This window comes from Polypterus senegalus, chromosome 15 (assembly GCF_016835505.1).
Source record: "Polypterus senegalus isolate Bchr_013 chromosome 15, ASM1683550v1, whole genome shotgun sequence".
Classification (NCBI taxonomy): Eukaryota; Metazoa; Chordata; class Cladistia; order Polypteriformes; family Polypteridae; genus Polypterus; species Polypterus senegalus.
Window position 1 is genome coordinate 117,662,698 of NC_053168.1, and position 18,355 is coordinate 117,681,052.

An 18,355-nucleotide genomic window follows, 5' to 3' on the forward strand; every position below is an offset into this window, starting at 1 on the left:
ATAAAGCATGCCAGAAGCAGTTATTTTATGCCGCCTTTTGTATTTGCATTCCTAAGACTATGAAAGACACAACTATGTTAATGCCTGGACTCTGACAAAATACATGAGGCCATATCTATAAGACATTCCTGGCAAATTATGATAGATCTCTCTATGTATATATCATGCCTAGTGATATAAAAATACCTGTACCTCCGTAAAACTACCCATTATCTTGGTATTGTCAAATATGTAGAGTAGCTGTGGTTCCATAAATCATAATGTTTAACATTGAATTGCCAGTGTGTCCTATAAAAATGCCCATCTTAAACAGGAAAATGTCATTTCTGGTCATTTAAAATTCCAGATCCTGCCCAGTAAATCTTAGTCATTACAATATCAATACCAGTGTTGCCAAAGCAAATATCAGTTCTAAGGATATAAAAATTCAAATTGTAGTTGTTGAAATTGAAGTCATTACTATACCAAAAAAAGCACTATGATGTCTATGAATATTCCGTCCAAATGTTGTGAAAACGATAAAAAAAAACAGACTTCTCAATACAAATTGTAATCAGATATCAACATCACAGCCCTGAATATTAGAAATTTCAGTCAACACAACAGAAATGCTTTTCTTGATATGCACGTCCTAATACTATATATTCAAAAATAATATACATGTCCCCACATTGTATGTACCTTTTCAATATGCAAACCTTACTTCTGTTTAACATAAATCTAGAGTTGATTTTATGAATGCTGTCCTAAAAATGTTGTTCCTAAATATTCAAATAAAAATAATTACTCATCAGTCAACAGCAGAAGTCACTTAAACACACTCATCTCATGTCATAATGAGGAAAACACTGAGTAGTCAATGAACTTTATTAACACCTACTGTGCACAGTAGGCCAGGTTCATCCACTTATACATGGGAGTGCATATTAGATGTGATACTAACCTGGTCCATTCAGGAAATCTCTGATTTGCAGTGACAGAAGAGGAGGTGGGATGCCTGTTTTGGTATCTGCTTCTCCTGCTGCTGTTTGCAACCAGAAGACACTATAATCCAAAGCTTCTGGGAGGGTCTTCCCCATATCTGCAAGCAAAAGGATCACTGTGGTCATACAAGTGTTACTGGGACGGCAAAACTAATTTTATTCACTAAACGAAACATGATAGTTCCAGCATACCCCTATTGAAAGCTTTCAGGCTCACTTTAAAACACTGGATGACTCTGAGTACTTCTGTGCAAAAAGCATAGTCTATCTGCCCAGGCTGCCAACTTGAGGACACAGAGCCAACTATGTGACCATAAATGTGGTCACAGCCCACTGTTGCCTTCATCCTCTGCAAGCTGTAATATTGATTCTTTTCTTTAGTTTGTCAGCATCACATAAATGCCAAGCTTAAGCTCTCCTTGCTGTCTGAACCTGAGCTTATGCTACTCAACTAAAGGAAAGGCCAAAACTGACAGAAAAATGTTAGACCCACACAGTAAATCCAGCCACCTAGCAATGCTAGACCCATGTAGTGAACACAGCTTCCTGGACTACCTGATCATCCCTAATTGCTCTATATGCAATTTATATCAAACCTATACACATGTCAGATATGACTGGTGGAAATGAATGACTTGTGGAAGTCCTACATGCTTATTCCTTCCTCACCTGTGCACTTGTAATCTGGAGCAACTCCTTTTAGTACCATGTCGAAAACGGACAGTTCTAGCTTCTGCTTTCGGTGGTGACAGCTAAGCAGGAAAGATGGCTGGGATACTGTCAGATGCAGAAGAGGCTCTAGCTGGATGTCACTGGGGCCTCGGGCCTGGCTGCCTTACTATTGTGACACCTAGGGCTTGACGGGCAGATGACCTGCTGGGGGTATGCACAAGCTCTGGGGGTGTCACCACATTGCCACCTAAGAGCTCTTCAGCAGTCAGCAGAGCAATACTGTCCATCTGGCTAGATGCTGAGTCCCTGTCAGATTCAGGTTCGTTCAATGCACTTTTCCCCACTCTCTCACACTCAGTCTGTTCCTGAGTGCCACTGCCAAGTTTGGACACTAACTTGCTTGAATATGTCATGAGTGAAATGCGGCTTGCCGTCACAAAGATGTCAAAGGGAATGAAGTTAAGGTTTTTCACTATGGAAGACTTGTGCAAGGGGCGTGCAATTCGATGGTGACTGGCGCCACTCATCTGCTCAATCTGAACAATACGGATCCATGCGCTATCGCTCCCAAATCCACTGTCTTGAGCCCCGCTGTGCCGTGAAGAAGCCTCTGCTGAACCACTCTTGCTTGCAGCACTTTTCTTTTGCTCTTGCATGGAAACCTGAAACAAACACAAAGTGACATTAAAGACACAGCACTCTGAACATACTTTCACACGTGTACAAAATTAAAACTAACTGTAGACCAATGGTTTATATTGAATTTAGGTCTCTTGCCCATTGTTTGTGTTTGTTTCTTTGTACATTTTGTATTTTCTAATAAACCACGGAAACAGACATGCTTGGACATTAAGCTCTAGTTTAATCAGGAATAACTACAGTATTTAGTGGAAATCTGAGAATATTTGGTAGAGCCCATTTTTTTATTTTGAGTGGACACCTTTGCTGTTCACTACAGTTGAACCTCCTGCTGCCATATCACATTAACATGGAGGCTAGTATTGTACCAGTTGCCAAGTATTCAAAGCTGCACAACATCTTTGAATTTCCTGCACAAGTGTTCAAAAGCAGACTGGGGGAAATAGCAATGAGAGCTGCTGATATCTAAAAGTTCAGAAACACAGTTATCAAAACCCACGCAGCTAAACTGTAAACTTTATACTCTAAACTGGGTATTAAAGCAGAGCTTTTGTGATGTGGTGTACAGTGCCTACTGGGGAGTAGCCCATAGCAACAATCCAGTGCATCTTAGCAACTCACTAACAAATTGCTGAAGTTACAAATGGCAGTGAAACACTTAAAATTAGACAACAAAAACATTTATATATTTTTGTTAAACTTTTTTATTTATAGCAAACATATATATGACTTTATACCTATGACATATGAACAGAAACAAGTTATCTAAAGGAGCAAAAAATGTCTAACTTGGTGTACCAGTTTTTAGCCACTAGTTTATTGGCTGCATCAGAGGGGAAAAAAAAGTCAAACTCTCACTAAAAATGGCAAAGTCAGGGAGCCATTTCAGGTTTTTCACTCATGAATATACATGTAGGCTCTTTAAGGTTATTAAGAATGGCGCACTGGTCATTGTCTATTGACAAGACAGCTGGTTGTCACTGCAATCTAAGTGTTATAAATCTACAATAACCAGTACTCATTATATTAAGGATGAAATGGGCCTGCTTCAGCTGCCCTGCAACCCTACCTTGGAGAAGTGGATTACATAAAAGAATGGATGGATAGGATTTCTGAATAAGCACATTTTGCTCACTATTCTTTGCAATGCTGTTTTTCACACAATATAGTGCAGTGGGCTGACTGTTTCTACCTGCTTAATGCACATTCCATCTCTAAATTTTAACCAATTAAACTACTGGACAAGCATGGCCCAAAAATCCATTTCAATTAAAATATGAAACAAACTAGTAAAAATAATTGTACATGGAATCTAAGACAACATAAAACAAAAACTAATTATCAATCTTAATCAAACATTAAATATAAATCTAAGCATAAATCTAAGTCTAAAGAAAAACCTAAATGTAACGTTAATGACATCCAAACTAAACCTTAATGTAAGTTTAAGCCTAAATGTATCCCATAGATGTAATGGTAAAATATAGCATAGTGGTAAAATGTAAAGAAAAGACTACATCCCAACTGGTTATTATATTTATTAAATGTACCAGTATGTACATTTGAAAGAGAGTACCAGTTAAGGGTTCTTCCTACTTGTGTTTAAGGACATAGTCAGGGAGCTGCCATTTTTATCTGTTTTGTAAAATGCAAAAATGACTACGGTTAAGACAAGTCCATGGCTGCAGTTAATGCATACCAACATGTTCCTTGTCTGTCAACAGGTTGGATGAGATGAGAATGGACTCTCTACAGTAGTTAAAATTACTAACCCTAATGATTCACATTTGTCATCATGACTGGGTAAGGCACTATCGTCTCACTAAAGCTGGTTTGATTCTTTAGAACACATGAATGCACAGCAGTGGCAATGGATGACAGAATGGGGGTCAAGTTTGTAGCTGGTCTCACCACACACAAGGCAATGACACAATCCTTAGGTGTGATACCATAGAAAATGATAGTAACCAATGACTCTGAAGGACTAGCATCTGAGGAGATCACATCCTTAAGGCATGAAGATCAGCAATACTAGATCATGTAGGATTTTATAGGTATCATTTTATTCAGGTTTCTGATTTTTTTTTTAGAAAAACAATTTCATTTTTGGGGTTTCATTTTAATTTTAACTCAAAATGACAAAGTTCATTTTTATTAACAACTTCTTTTCTTGTTTACATGACACACTGAGTAGTGTCAAGTGAACAATTCACTTGTGCTTTTGATTTCACAAGCTAAGACACTCTAAATAAGCCGGTTCTTGCATTACTTGCCATCTCCCAGTGAATACACTTGATTAATTTTTCAAAGAACTCACCAATAGTAAGTTTCAAATCAAGTAGGCCCTACTGTTAGGTTTTTGATCTCTAACTTTGATATCTGTTTTGCCCTTTGCTTTTGGTATCTCACTCTCTTTGGCCTTATTGTTCTGGCCTGTTTTTTAATTAAGGTTCTTGCATGCATTTTACATCTCTTGGTCAATAACCACTTCTCACAATAATACGGAGATGATTGTCTAACATATTATTTAGGCACCAATACTGACTATGAAATGTCTCATAGTGGTGTGCAGTACATACGGAGCACTCCATAATTTCTGGGACAAAGGCACATGTTCCCTTGATTTACCCCTCTGCTCTACGGTTTGAAATTAAAAATAAAAAAATTCAATGTGATTAAAGTGCATACTGATGACTTTAAGGATATGAGATTACATTTCAGTCACACAACACTTTTTCTACATGGTCCCCCCACTTCAGGCACCATAATACAGCAATGGAAGGTATATTAAAGCAGTCTCATTTAGTACTTTTTGCATATCCCTTGCATGCAATGACTGCTTGAAGTCTGATGATCTTCTCTGATGATGCTCTGTTAAACCGCCAGTGCAGTCATCTTCATCTCCTGCTTGTTTCGGGAGCTTGTCCCCTTAAGTTTTCTCTTAGCATCAGCACAAGGAAAGCATGCTCAATTGGAAAGCTTTTATTTACACACACCAAATCAAGGATCAGTTTTGGAGTGGTGGTGTTAAGTTGATGGGGGTTTCCCAAATTTAAAAAAACAGACCAAAAGATCAGGGACTTGGCACAATACATCAAGGCCTTAAGCCTCTAATGCCCCTCCCTCCCGAAGCCACTGAACCATTAGAGAGAACCATGATGCCAGCTATGAGGGCAGCTTAGAATGTACAATGGAACCAAAGGAGAAATACAAGTGGTCCATCCAACCAGAACTGTCTCTGATTTTGATGGCATAAACAGATTACTTGTCAGGGTCAGCTCAAGTTGGACGGTTTGGGAGACAAAGTCAGAGAGGCGAGATTGTTTTGGTTTGGACATGTGCAGAGGAGAGATGCTGGGTATATTGGGAGAAGGATGCTAAGGATAGAGCTGCCAGGGAAGAGGAAAAGAGGAAGGCCTAAGAGAAGGTTTATAGATGTGGTGAGAGGGGACATGCAGGTGATGCGTGTGACAGAACAAGATGACGAGGACAGAAAGATATGGAAGAAGATGATCCGCTACAGCGACCCCTAACAGGAGTAGCTGAAAGAAGAAGAAGAAACAGATTACTTGTTGTAAATGAATGTTGTGATTGTAGATCATAAATACAATTTTCACTGCTAGCATAAAGATTTTGTATTAGGAATAGATTTTTGTAATGTTTAATATATGTAATCAGAGTCTTTGCAGGTTTCAGCTTTTAGCTGCTTGACACTACTATTCTGACATCACCCAAGAGGGGTTCTGGGCTGAGGAACACAATAGAAAGCAGCTTACATAAAACAAAAATAAAGCATATTATTTTATGCAGTTCAACACTGCCAAAAAATCTAGACCAACAAAATTAGTTTAAAAAAAAAAAAAATAGACAAAACCATGGAGTGTGTAAGCTATTAAAATAATATAATTAAAATGTAAGAAGTTAAGAAGATGATGAAGTAATTCTCGGCCAAGGGCAAGGCCCATCTAAAACACCAACAGGCCAAGACATTCAAATAAAAACTTAAGAATTCCAGGTTGTAGGATGCCAAGGAATATAATGGCATGAAAAGTGGTCAAATTTAGAAAAAGCTACAGTTGAATAGCTGTGTCCTGGGCTGAAATGACAGGTGATAATGTGAAGGGCAAGTAAGAATTCTGATATCCTAGTGACATACAGCAAATAAAAGCACCAAGAATTGCTGCACATATTTTGGATACTAAAGCAGGTTTAACACAATTCATTTGGTGAGACATTGGCATCAAACCCATATTACATTCATACTACATTTGAGAGAAAGAAGAGTACGAAGTTTAAAACTGGAGGACACTGAAGGTTTAGCAGCCTCTTGTTCTGGTGCCTTGATGTGACAAAATCCCAACAAACATTGCACTGACTACAAGTAACTCTGGAGACTGAATTTGAGGTTTAAACAATGGTTTGAAATATTGTTACAAAGTTAGTAATGCTGTTTACTACGTCATCATTCAGAAAAACAAAAGTTATTTGCAAATTGTTCTGAAAGTAAAAGTACCTTTAACCCATTCATTAAGTAAGAATGGGCAGGACTGAATTCTCCCCTTTGTATTGCATGGGTTGCCAATGACTTTTCAGAGTGTGATGAACATACTGTTACATTTCCATTAATCTTGCAGTGAGATATACATTAATGGAAGTTTCATCACTTGCAAGGAACGTTATGAACCCTTGAAATTAAAATAAATACTTTAAAATAGTCCAGTCTGAATATCAATGCTTAATTCAATTTAGAAACATCAGTGTATTTGAGGCATATTATGGACAGAGGTCAGATTAAGCTACAGGAGGTGATAATTTTTGACTGGCCTAAAATGGAGACTAAAGGGACAAATACAGTCTTTCCTTAGAATTGCTGTATATTGCTACAGATATAATGAACTCTTTGAAGCAGCCGCCGCTGTTAAAAGACCAGAGCCTAAAAAGTTTTTTTTCTCCTTAACCCAATGCCTCTTTTAGAAACTCTAAAATGACTCTCTGTTCAGCATCACTGTTAATAACCCCTGAGATACACTTGGCAGCACTACAGACACTTGATGTAGGCAAAGTAGAACATGTCATTATAATGTATACATCAGATAGAAACTTCCTAGATACCAGCATTAGGCAGCTGTCCTGTGTTGGGCCCGTGTGGTGAAGTGTACAATAGTGGGCATTTAAAATATCATCTTTTAGGCTAGGAGTTCACCATATGGTGCCTAAGCACACAAAGGTGCCAAGGATAACTACCAACCATTTGGGTAACCTCTAGGAAAAAGAGTGACTCAAGGACAAAGTTATCCACTGGCAGGAATACAGCTAACAAGTTTTGCTCAGTGTGCTAAGCTGGAACATGGAGGGGTGCAAAGTGTGGCGGGAGAGACGCATGTGATAGATGCAGTTCACCATTTATGTGGAAATATTTCAAGTGGGCATTGAAAAGGAGTAGATATTCTTCCTAATAAGATAACCCACAAGTAATTTTTTTTTCCCTAGTGTCAAGAATATTCAAACTAACAGAGATAACACAACATTGTTGGCCTAAAGTTATACTAACAGAAATAAACCTGAAATTAAAGTCCTGACTAACAGACTGACAACCCAAGAGACAATCAGGATGGAAATCCTCACAGGTGGAGAGGGAGAGTGAAGAATGAAAAGACAAGAAAGATGAAGAGAGAAAGGTTCCAAAAATCAGTAAATTCAACTTGGATGTCACAGATTTAACAAAGGAGGCACGCGCTGAAAATGACGGAGAGAAAAAAAGTTCAAACACTGTTTCATTTTTTTTCCCCTCAGTATTTTTTTTCAACATATATTGTTAATCCACAACAAAAATACACCAAGTTAGAAGGCTTTGGACACATGTCCTCTTGTTTTATTTTTCAGAGTAGTCTTTTCAATAAATGTAATAGATTCTATGAAATCACAATACCAAAGCCACCCTAAAAGTAAATGAATAAACAACCACAAAAGTGTACACAAAAAAACTGACTACGGAAGTCTTAACTAGCCAAGGCATTTAGTGCACCTACTGAGGCAGGCGGTCAACTGGAGAAATCCCCAGCCATAATGACAAGTACCGAATGTAGTCATTTTCCTTTAAAGCCTCCTCCTGGACGCTCACTTTAACACAGCAGCTTCTCAAAGCAGTAGGAATACAGAGACAGCAAAAGTTTTCTGCTTTAAGGAATGCCTTCCCACTGCCTTGGCCAAACTGAACACCACAGTCCAAATCAATTAGTGCCTACAGGCCACACTGACACGTTATTATTAAACCGCTGCTAAAAAAAAAAATAAAAAGACATTAAAGAAATAAATATATATTATAACCAACGGACGCTCAGCAGACAAAAAAATATTCTAATTAAGAACACATTTACAAAAGGAACTGGGGATAAGTGGTCTAAAGAATCCTACTGCTGCTTCATGTTGAAACCCAAGAAATTTGCGAAAATAAAACACAAAACATGTGAAGTGAATGATAAAAGTTTTCCTTAATTAGCTACTGGTGTGCACGAACATGACTGCCATCGCAGAATCGAAGCCTACTGTATATGGCGCTGCAGGCCCCCTCCCCCTACACGTGTTTTCTATTTCATTTCTTTTTTGGCTGTTTTTTTTTTTCTTTTTCTAGAGCCATCCTTTTCTTGGAGGGAATAAAAGCTGTACGAGTGATTCGGCGCAGATAGGATTTCAGAGCCTCAGGCATACTGAATACGAAGCACCCTGGCGGCACATGAAACAAAATGCTTCACTTATTAGATATTTCCTCTCCTAAACAGTGTCATCAAAGGCTCAAAAACAAAATGCGAACAAAAAGCAAGTGAGAGCTTCCACACAGAGCTTCTGCCAAGATACTGGCTCTTTACAGCTAACGAGGAAAGGATGTCTGCTGTTGATATGAATGTAACATTTTCCAAGTGAGTGTTCTCATTAGGAAGTGGGGAGATCTGCCACATGTGATTTATATTACAGAAAAATGTATGGCTAAAGAAATCTCTCTGAGGTAACCACGCCCACCCACAAAAATAGTCCATTTATTCGAAATCATGAGACCCGCTCACCTACATGAATCCCTCAACCACATAACCAAAAGCTAAAGACACCATTCCTTGTGTAGACATGCAGCTTGTTCCTAAGAGTTACTCATCCGTACAGCTGGGCCAGATTTCAAAAAGGCAGATCTGCGTCCCACATACATTCGAAAGCTCTCAGTCAGCAATTTTGTTTGTTTTTCAAGAACGATTCACAAACATAAAATACACTTCTAAGTTTGAACAATGAAACAGTTACATGGTGATAGGATTATAAAAACTGCACAACCATGCTTTGCTTCAAAATATGTGTAACTTGATGGGGCAAGTGGCAATGTGACACAACTAAAACATATGCATTTAGACAGCAAGAATTTTAATTGTGCAGAGAAATTCATTCACAATGCAGTTTTTTTTGTTTTTCGCCATATCTACCATCTTCCATCTAGATCTTCTAAGGCATACCATTCCAATTCACCACTTCATTTGTGTCATGTGAGGCCTAATATTAAAAGAATGTTGGCTGATGAAATATTATGGCCACTGTGGTCACTGCATGCTGCCACTGCAAACCATGTCTACAGCTTGCCTGTCTAATTTATCTTCATAATGTCAGCCCAAGGCTGTGATATTCAAGCCTTTTACTGCTTTAATTCTGGAGGAAATGTAATCGCAGGCTTTTCAAGCAATACTTTGTGTTTCATGGAACTACGTTACCCCCTTGGTACATACTGAGTGCACTCTCTCTAAGACACATTTATATTGTGCACTTGTCATCATTCACAATAGTTTGTGGGGCTCATCTCTGTTTACTATCTAAAACCTTCACAGAGGCAGACAAATACAAGAAAAAAATGGCATTATGATGGAAGGCAGGCATTACGCAATATCTAATTGTATTCAATTTTGCAATACAAAATACTGCACAATATGAAATATAGTCTTATATTGCACTAGAACGGTTTTCACGACATACTTAAACAATACTGGGAGAAGCACGCTCATGACAAAGACATCGATCGATACACCTTTCACTGACACTGATCCAAAAATTATACAGTAATGGATCCCACATTTCTCTCAACAGCACAGCTCTAGCATAGTGGGGAGAGAAAGCAGCCACATTTCCAATCCTTGTTTTTATGGCCAAGTCAAATGTCTGTGCCTGCAACATGTGTACCTAGTGAGTAAGTGTTTTCAACTGCAGGGGGGATTGTCACAGTGAGGAGGTCTTAGCTTCATGCAGAGTGTTGACATTCTCTTTTTTCTAAAAAGGAAATATAACATTATAAGTTCTCTACAGATCCAATCAGGACCCACATATAACAACTGGTCAGTAAATAAAACCAGAAAATAAAAAGACAGCCTTTGTTAGGGCAATGTTTGTTGTTACTTTAGAAAACAAAAAGATAAATCTAAATTTTGGATGGTTTTATATTAAAGGTTTATAGGGTAATTATTATCACATGTGAAGAGTAGAGTAAAATTCTCCTTGCTTGTGCTAATCAACATAAAATACTGCTAATGAAACTATACTGCATCTATTTTAGGCTCAAGTTTAGGATGGTTTCATTTTAATAAAAAAGAAAAAGCTTACAAAAACTAACGTTAAAACTTCTTAATTTGTGCACTGTTTTCAGTTTATTCTTCAGTGTTTTCATTTGTGAATGTCTAATAAGTAACAATTTCTTTTATGAAAATTTCATATTGTGGCAATACACTGAGTACACAATTATTAGGCAAGTGAGTATTTTGACCATATCATCATTTTTAATGCGTATATTCCAACTCCAAGCTGTATTAACTTGAATGCTTATTGGATTTAAGCACGTCAGGTGATGTGTATTTGTGTAATGAGGGAGGGTGTGGCCTAAGGAGATCAACACCCTATATCAAGGTGTGCAGAATTATTAGGCAGCTAGTTTTCCTCAGGCAAAATGGGCCAAAAAAGAGATTTAACTGACTCTGAAAAGTCAAAAATTGTAAAAAGTCTTTCAGAGGGATGCAGCACTTTTGGAATTGCTAAGATATTGGTGTGTGATCACAGAACCATCAAACATTTTGTTGCAAATAGTCAACAGGGTCGCAAGAAACGTGTTGAGAACAAAAGACGCAAATTAGCTGCCAAAGATTTGAGAAGAATCAAACGTGAAGCTACCAGGAACCCATTATCCTCCAGTACTTTCATATTCCAGAGCTGCAACCTACCTGGAGTGCCCAGAAGTACAAGGTGTTCAGTGCTCAAAGACATGGCCAAGGTAAGGAGGGCTGAAACCCAACCACCACTGAACAAGAAACATAAGTTGAAACGTCAAAACTGGGCCAAGAAATATCTGAAGACAGATTTTTTCAAAGGTTTTATGGACCGATGAGATGAGAGTGACTCTTGATGGACCAGATGGATGGACCTGTGGATCAGTAATGGGCACAGAGATCCACTCCAACGTGGAGGGGGGTACTGGTATGAGCTGGTATTTTTAAAGATGAGCTAGTTGGACCTTTTTGCATTGAAGATGAACTCAAAATCAACTCCCAAACCTACTGCCAGTTTTTCAAAGACACTTTCTTCAAACAGTGATACAGGAAAAAGACCAGGATTTTTATGCAGGCCAATGCTCCATCACTTGCATCGAAGTTCTCCACTGCGTGGCCAGCCAGTAAAGGCCTTAAAGATGAAGGAATAATGACATGGCCTCCCTTCCTCATCTGACCTAAACCCTATCGAGAACTTGTGGGCACTTCTTAAACGCTAGATTTACGGGGAGAAAAACAATACACCTCTCTGAAGAGTGTCTGGGAGGCTGTAGTCACTGCTCCACAAAAAGCTGATCGTCAACAGATCAAGAAACTGACAGACTCCATGAATGGAAAGGCTTATGACTGTTATTGGAAAGAAGGGTGGCTATATTGGTCATGGATTGATTGATTTATTTTTTTTGAAATGTCAGAGATGTTTATTTGTAAATTTTGAGGTGTTTGTTTATTATTCTCACTATAACAGATGAAAATAAACAAGTGAGATGGGAAAATTTTCATTTTTCCTTTAGTTGCATAATAAATCTGCACACTAATAGTTGCCTAATAATTGTGTGCACATATGTATTCCCCTGATGATGTTCACACTCACATTTCCGTTGTGAAACATTCAGGTTTCAGGTTTATTAACATTTTGGATTGACTGATAGCACTGTGTTTGTTCCATATTAAAATTAATCCTCAAAAATACAACCTGCCTAATAATTCTGCACACAGTGTACATTATCTTGAAGCCTGAATTACAATACGAATTGTACTAATATTTTTACCTGATTTTCTTCTATCTATCTAACAATGTCTTGTATTTTGTACTGCTGCAAACAAATTTTCCTCTATCATAATAAAAGTCTACTTATCTACTAACATTTACTCTCAGGTTATGAATCATCTGTAATGTTAATCTTCATGTCTAGTGTCAATATTGAATTGTTCCTGACATTTCACATTTCAATTTAATAGGAATTCATCCTCAAATCGTCTGAGAACAAACCAGGCAAGAAAAAAGCTACAAAGTTCAAATCTGTGCATCTTTTCCAAGAGCAGTAGTTTAATAAAGTCTCAGTGGTCAGTTAGAACAACATGCAGCAGTTGAAGCCTGTACTACTCCAGAAAATGTGCTCCAAGTGGATGGCGTCACCTAACGGAATATAAATCTTACAAAATTAGGATGAATGGATTCTCCTGGAACCAATATGAGATAGGGAGAGCAGATCTAAGGTCACTGTTGTTTCACAGTAGTTTTTCTCTCAATATTTTCAAATTCTAATCGATAATCTTCAGCATTACAGTGCATACTTGCTTTTTTTTTTTTGCTTTTTTTTTTAACCAATGATAACACTTTTGATTCAAATGACAACAGCAAATTCGCTTCAGTTCAAGTTCATTGTCACATGTGCACAGTACAGTAAATTCTTACTTGCATATTTGACTATCATGATTCATTTAATTCTTTTGTAAGAAACTGAAGTACTAGGGTGTTGTACCGTGTTAGCCATTATGAATGTGGAGAAAAGCCAAGCAAAATGACACCTTTTATTGGCTAACTAAAAAGATTACAATATGCAAGCTTTCGAGGCAACTCAGGCCCCTTCTTCAGGCAAGATGTAATTAAAATTACATGTAAGATTACATCTTGCCTGAAGAAGGGGCCTGAGTAGCCTCGAAAGCTTGCATATTGTAATCTTTTTAGTTAGCCAATAAAAGGTGTCATTTTGCTTGGCTTTTCTCTAAGAAACTGAACAAAATTTTTAACTCAGACACCAACTTCAAAAGACAAATACATGTGTCTTTCAAGCAGAAAGTTACAGTAAATACAGAACCTTTTGAACACTATGCCACTCAAAGAAAATATACAGTATGGTGGCAAGTTTTTTAAGGTTAAGTTATAAAAAAAAACAAAACAGTAAGAATGGAGCTAAGCACAATGCTGTTAAGCAATCTAAAACTTGGGACCCTGTATGGATATCACAAAATTGCACCACAGACAGGGCAAGACCTTGAACCTGCCTTATGTTAGCACACAGATAACAAAGATGATGTGAAGGAAGATGAAAACCACTGAACAGTCACATTACCAACCCTTTGGATTTTTTTTGTTGTGGCTTGTAAAAGGCACGGGCAATTCTGTTCTGAAACACTATGAGCCCTCCTGAAGCTGCTGTAGCTTTAATAGATGGTAAACATTGAAGATCACACTTCAGAGCATAGTGATTGTTAAAGGAATATGGACTTGCTAAAGCAGTAAAAAGAATACAGTACAGTCAAAAATCACTATTATTTGTGAGAATTTCTTCTACATTTTCATTTACATAGTATTTACATTGCATTTCTTATACACAGTACGTGGAATGGTACTGCTGTGTTCATCAGTGTCACCTCATGATTCAGTGGGGCGTAGGTTCAACTCCTACACCAGGTCATTGTCCATGGGTGTGCATTAGTTTTCCTCCCGATACTTCAATTTCAGACATGTAGGTTAGGTTTGCTGCTGATTTCCAACTGGATCTGTGCAGAGCATTAAGTGTGAATTAGTGGGCCATGTGATGAACTGGCATCCTGCCCTGGGCTATTTCCTGCTTTGCTTCCAGGACTGGCACTGGGAGACCTTAAATTGGACTAAGTGGGTTTTAGACCATTATGTTACTTATTTAAACACTGCCTACCTTAACCTTCAAAATGTCTTCAAATACTTACTCAATGCTTTGCCTTCTGGGTGTTTCTGACACTCTATTTTAGGTGCCCTGAACATCAGAATTTTCACACCAAGTCTATTTTACGTTGATTGACCATCTTGACCTATAGATGTGATGATCTTTTAAGTTTTAGAACAGATGACATACTGGATTCTTTTATGGATGTAACCAAACAGAACCTTTAATGAAGAGTAAAACCCACTGAAGTAGACAAGACAGAGGAGAAAAACTGATTGATACACAGTTAGACAGACAGATCTTATTTTTCTCAAGGGAAAATGTACCTTTTACAGAAGTCAAAACTGACCTGAAAGACATGGTAGTGTTCGAAATTGGAAGCGGCTGTAGAAACATGTCACATTTGGAAACTGCAGTGCAAAATCTGCTTGGCTCAATGGTGACCAAAAGGACATGGTAATGTTCAAAATGTGCAGCAGGTGTACAAAAATTGACATTTGTAAAATGTTTACTTTTTGTAAAGTCTGGGAGCTTACTAAAACTCTTCATAATTCTGAGCTAATAATATGGCATTTTAGGATGCTTTTATGGCTGGTGAATAACCAAACTACCCTAAAATGTAGTGGAAACCCTTTAAAGTCAATAGTGGATTAAGATTTACCTGAAAGACATGGCAAGGGTACACATTTTTAGGAGCTATACAAATTATGGGATGTTTAACTTTTTGTTTTTGTACTGTGTATTAATTTGGGGAAATGTAGGAAGGGTCACAAGTTTCATCATAAATTGGTGAAATTTTGGTGGTTTTATTGACTTCATATAAAAAAATGTGTCCGATATGTCCCAATGACATTTTAAGATTTAAACTTTTGCGTGTTTTATAACATTCTGTTTATTTATTTTTATTACTGAACTTTTTCAGAAAATCTATTTCTTCAACAGAGTCCCCTGTACCTAGTAAAGCTTTTAAATCCTTATTTTGTGCTACGTATTTTTATGTATTATTAAACCCTCATAGACAAGTTGGCACCAGCACAAACAATACCCACTCAGTCACCAACGCCTATATATCATCACCCCATACACACAATTCCAACATAGCCAGAAACACAAACTACCACTAGACATCTTTATTACTACTACAGATATCACAACATTTATAGTAAAGGCTTAATGGTTTGTTCTATTTACAAAGTAAACTCTTGAAATAACATAATATGTTGAAATAGAAGCTAAAATCAATGACCTTTGCGCAAGAATAATTCAAGGTTGAGTCAACAGTCAGCATTTTTTTTAAACTGGCATTTAAGCCTTTGTCCATAAATAACTCCAATTTAAATAAGAAAAAGCAATTAATATATCAACTAAGCAAATGCAACAATAAAAGCAGCCAGCTGGATCTGACATGCAAATGAGCTACAAGGGCGGTAACATGCTGTTTATTTAAATATCTTTTTTTTTTTACAAAAGGACTGTTTTTTTTTTTAAATCCTACATGTGTCTGGTTGGCATGCATTTATGATGTGTTAATTGGGCTGCATGTGGCTTACATACATATTACAAAAAAGAAGTCAGTGGCCATGCCACATTGCCCATAATGAGGACCAGGAAAGCACTTAAATACCACAAATTTCATCAAGTAGAAGTCTTAACAGTGACTAGTTCCAAAAGACTGGGTGCAGAGGAGATTTGTTTTCATTGATAATATTAAAACAGTGTTAAAAATATGAAAATTGTACTTGTTCATTACCAAGTAAAAATGAAGTGTCTTTGATATGCTCACATGATGAAAATATTAAGTGTATTAACTGCTCATAACTGTGAGATCATCCAAAACATGCAAGTTTACTGAAAAAGGAATGGTTCATTATGAGTAAATTCCAGTTTTTCTGCTCACATTTAAAAGTAATTTGAAGTGCAATCCGGCAATAACTGAAGTTGACTGGACTTGCAGTAATGATTACTTCTGGGTAAAAAATAAGACAGGAACCACTAGCAGAAGATCTGGGGCAGATGCAGAGCACACTATTGGGTTTATTATCTGTTTGATGGTCTGGGAGAGCTCTAAGAATTCCTCTAGAGATTTTGTGAGACGTTTCAGAGGGTAGGAAAGCTTGGCCAGCAAAGCTCATTATGTTGACATCATGACTCTCATTAAGAGAAATGTAATGAAAACCTATTTTATTAAAGACATAATGGTGAACTCTGTGCACAAAGTGAATCTAAACTATAGCTTCTTGACTACTTCAAAAAACCAGAGGGGCCAAACCTGCCTATACCAATGCTACTAATAGCGTACTATTAATGATAAGCCAGCAATTTGAGAAAAATTGATTCCACAGTGAGGCTTCGCTTAGAAAAGAAAAAAAAAACTGCGAAAGTATGCCATTTTTGTGGCCATTGTAAAGCAATGTATTCTTGAAAAAGTCAATGCTATTTTCCACCTAAATATCATTACTAAGTTTGCAATATCGATTAAGCATTGCACACTTTTTGTGGTGTGATGTGTACATGCATGATGATAAAAATACTGATGAAATATAAAACACAAAAAAGAGCTAATTGTGCAATAAAGCTAAGCCAAGATGCATCAGGCAGAAGCTCAAATTTTTCTATAGGGCATATACAGTCATTCTTGTTCCGAAAATGGTGCAAAAAGGACCATGGATGGAAATTTTGACTAGGTTCATAAAAGTAATTATTATTTTTCATTGTGTTTTGTTGGTAGATATTTATTAATTTCCATTTTTATGATGAAGCAGTTCTAATTTTAGGCCTTCTTGCCATTATAGGGTCATAACCCAGCCATGGGGGCTGCACAAACCAGTGTGTTTCTACATGACAGCCCCAGGCAAGGATAAATAAGGAGGGTTTTGTCAGGAAGGGCATCTGGTGTAAACATTTTGCCAGATCAATATGTGGACAACAATACAGATTTCTATAATGTATCCGTCAAGGCCCAGGTTAACAATGGCAGCCACTAGTACTGTTAGCCAACAGGTGCTGGGGGAAACTGGGTCATTGTTGGCCACAGGACAAGAGGAGGAGAAAGGCAAGCCCGGAGGCAGGAGGAAGGTTAGGACAGGAGAAGTGATTGTAGGACGTTTGTATGTTATCAGTATGACTGGTAAAGGGAAAGAGTTAATTGAAATGATAGAGAAAATGAAGGCTGATATATTGTGCATGCAAGAGACCAGGTGGAAGGGGAGCAAGACCAGGTGTATCTGAAGCGGTTCAAATTGTTCTAAAATGGTGTGGATGGTAGGAGAAATAGGATAGTGGTTATCCTGAAGGAATAGAGTGCTTTGGAGAGGAATAGAGTGCTTTGGAGTGAAAAGAGTGTCTGATAGAATGCTGATTATGAAGCTGGAAACTGAAAGTGTGATGATGAATGTTATTAGTGCATATGCCCCAGACATTGGGTGTGCCATGGACAAGAAAGAAAATTTGTGGAGTGAGTTGGATGAAGTGATGGAGAATGTATCCAACTGAAAAAGGAAGTCATGACTGTAGCAGATTTCAATGGACTTGTTGGTGAATGGAACAGAGGGGATGAGGAGGTGATGGATGGGAATGGTGTCAAGGAGAGGAATGAAGAAGGTCAGGTGGTATTGGATTTTGCAAAAAGGATGGACATGACTGTGGTGAATACGTAATTTAAGAAGAAGAAGGAACACAGGGTGAGGTACACGAGTGGAAGAAGATGCACACAGGCGTATTATATCCTATGCTGAAGGGTCAATCTAAAGGAGACCGGAGACAGCAAAGTAGAGGCAGGGCAATGTGTACATAGGCAGCATACGGTAGTAGTCTGTACGATGATGGTGGAGATCAAGAAGAGGAG

At 37.7% G+C, this 18,355-nt stretch overlaps 1 protein-coding gene across 1 annotated transcript in view; it reads right to left on the bottom strand.

Moving 5' to 3' along the window:
* Positions 1-1,693: 1,693 nt before the first annotated feature.
* LOC120516042 (vacuolar protein sorting-associated protein 13B-like) overlaps positions 1,694-18,355 on the bottom strand; it is a 614,714-nt gene continuing 598,052 nt past the window's right edge. Inside the window, exon 34 of the mRNA XM_039737477.1 lies at positions 1,694-2,317. Within this exon, the coding sequence (XP_039593411.1) occupies positions 1,793-2,317 (525 nt within the window). The 3' untranslated portion in view covers positions 1,694-1,792. The remainder of the gene's footprint in view (positions 2,318-18,355) is intronic.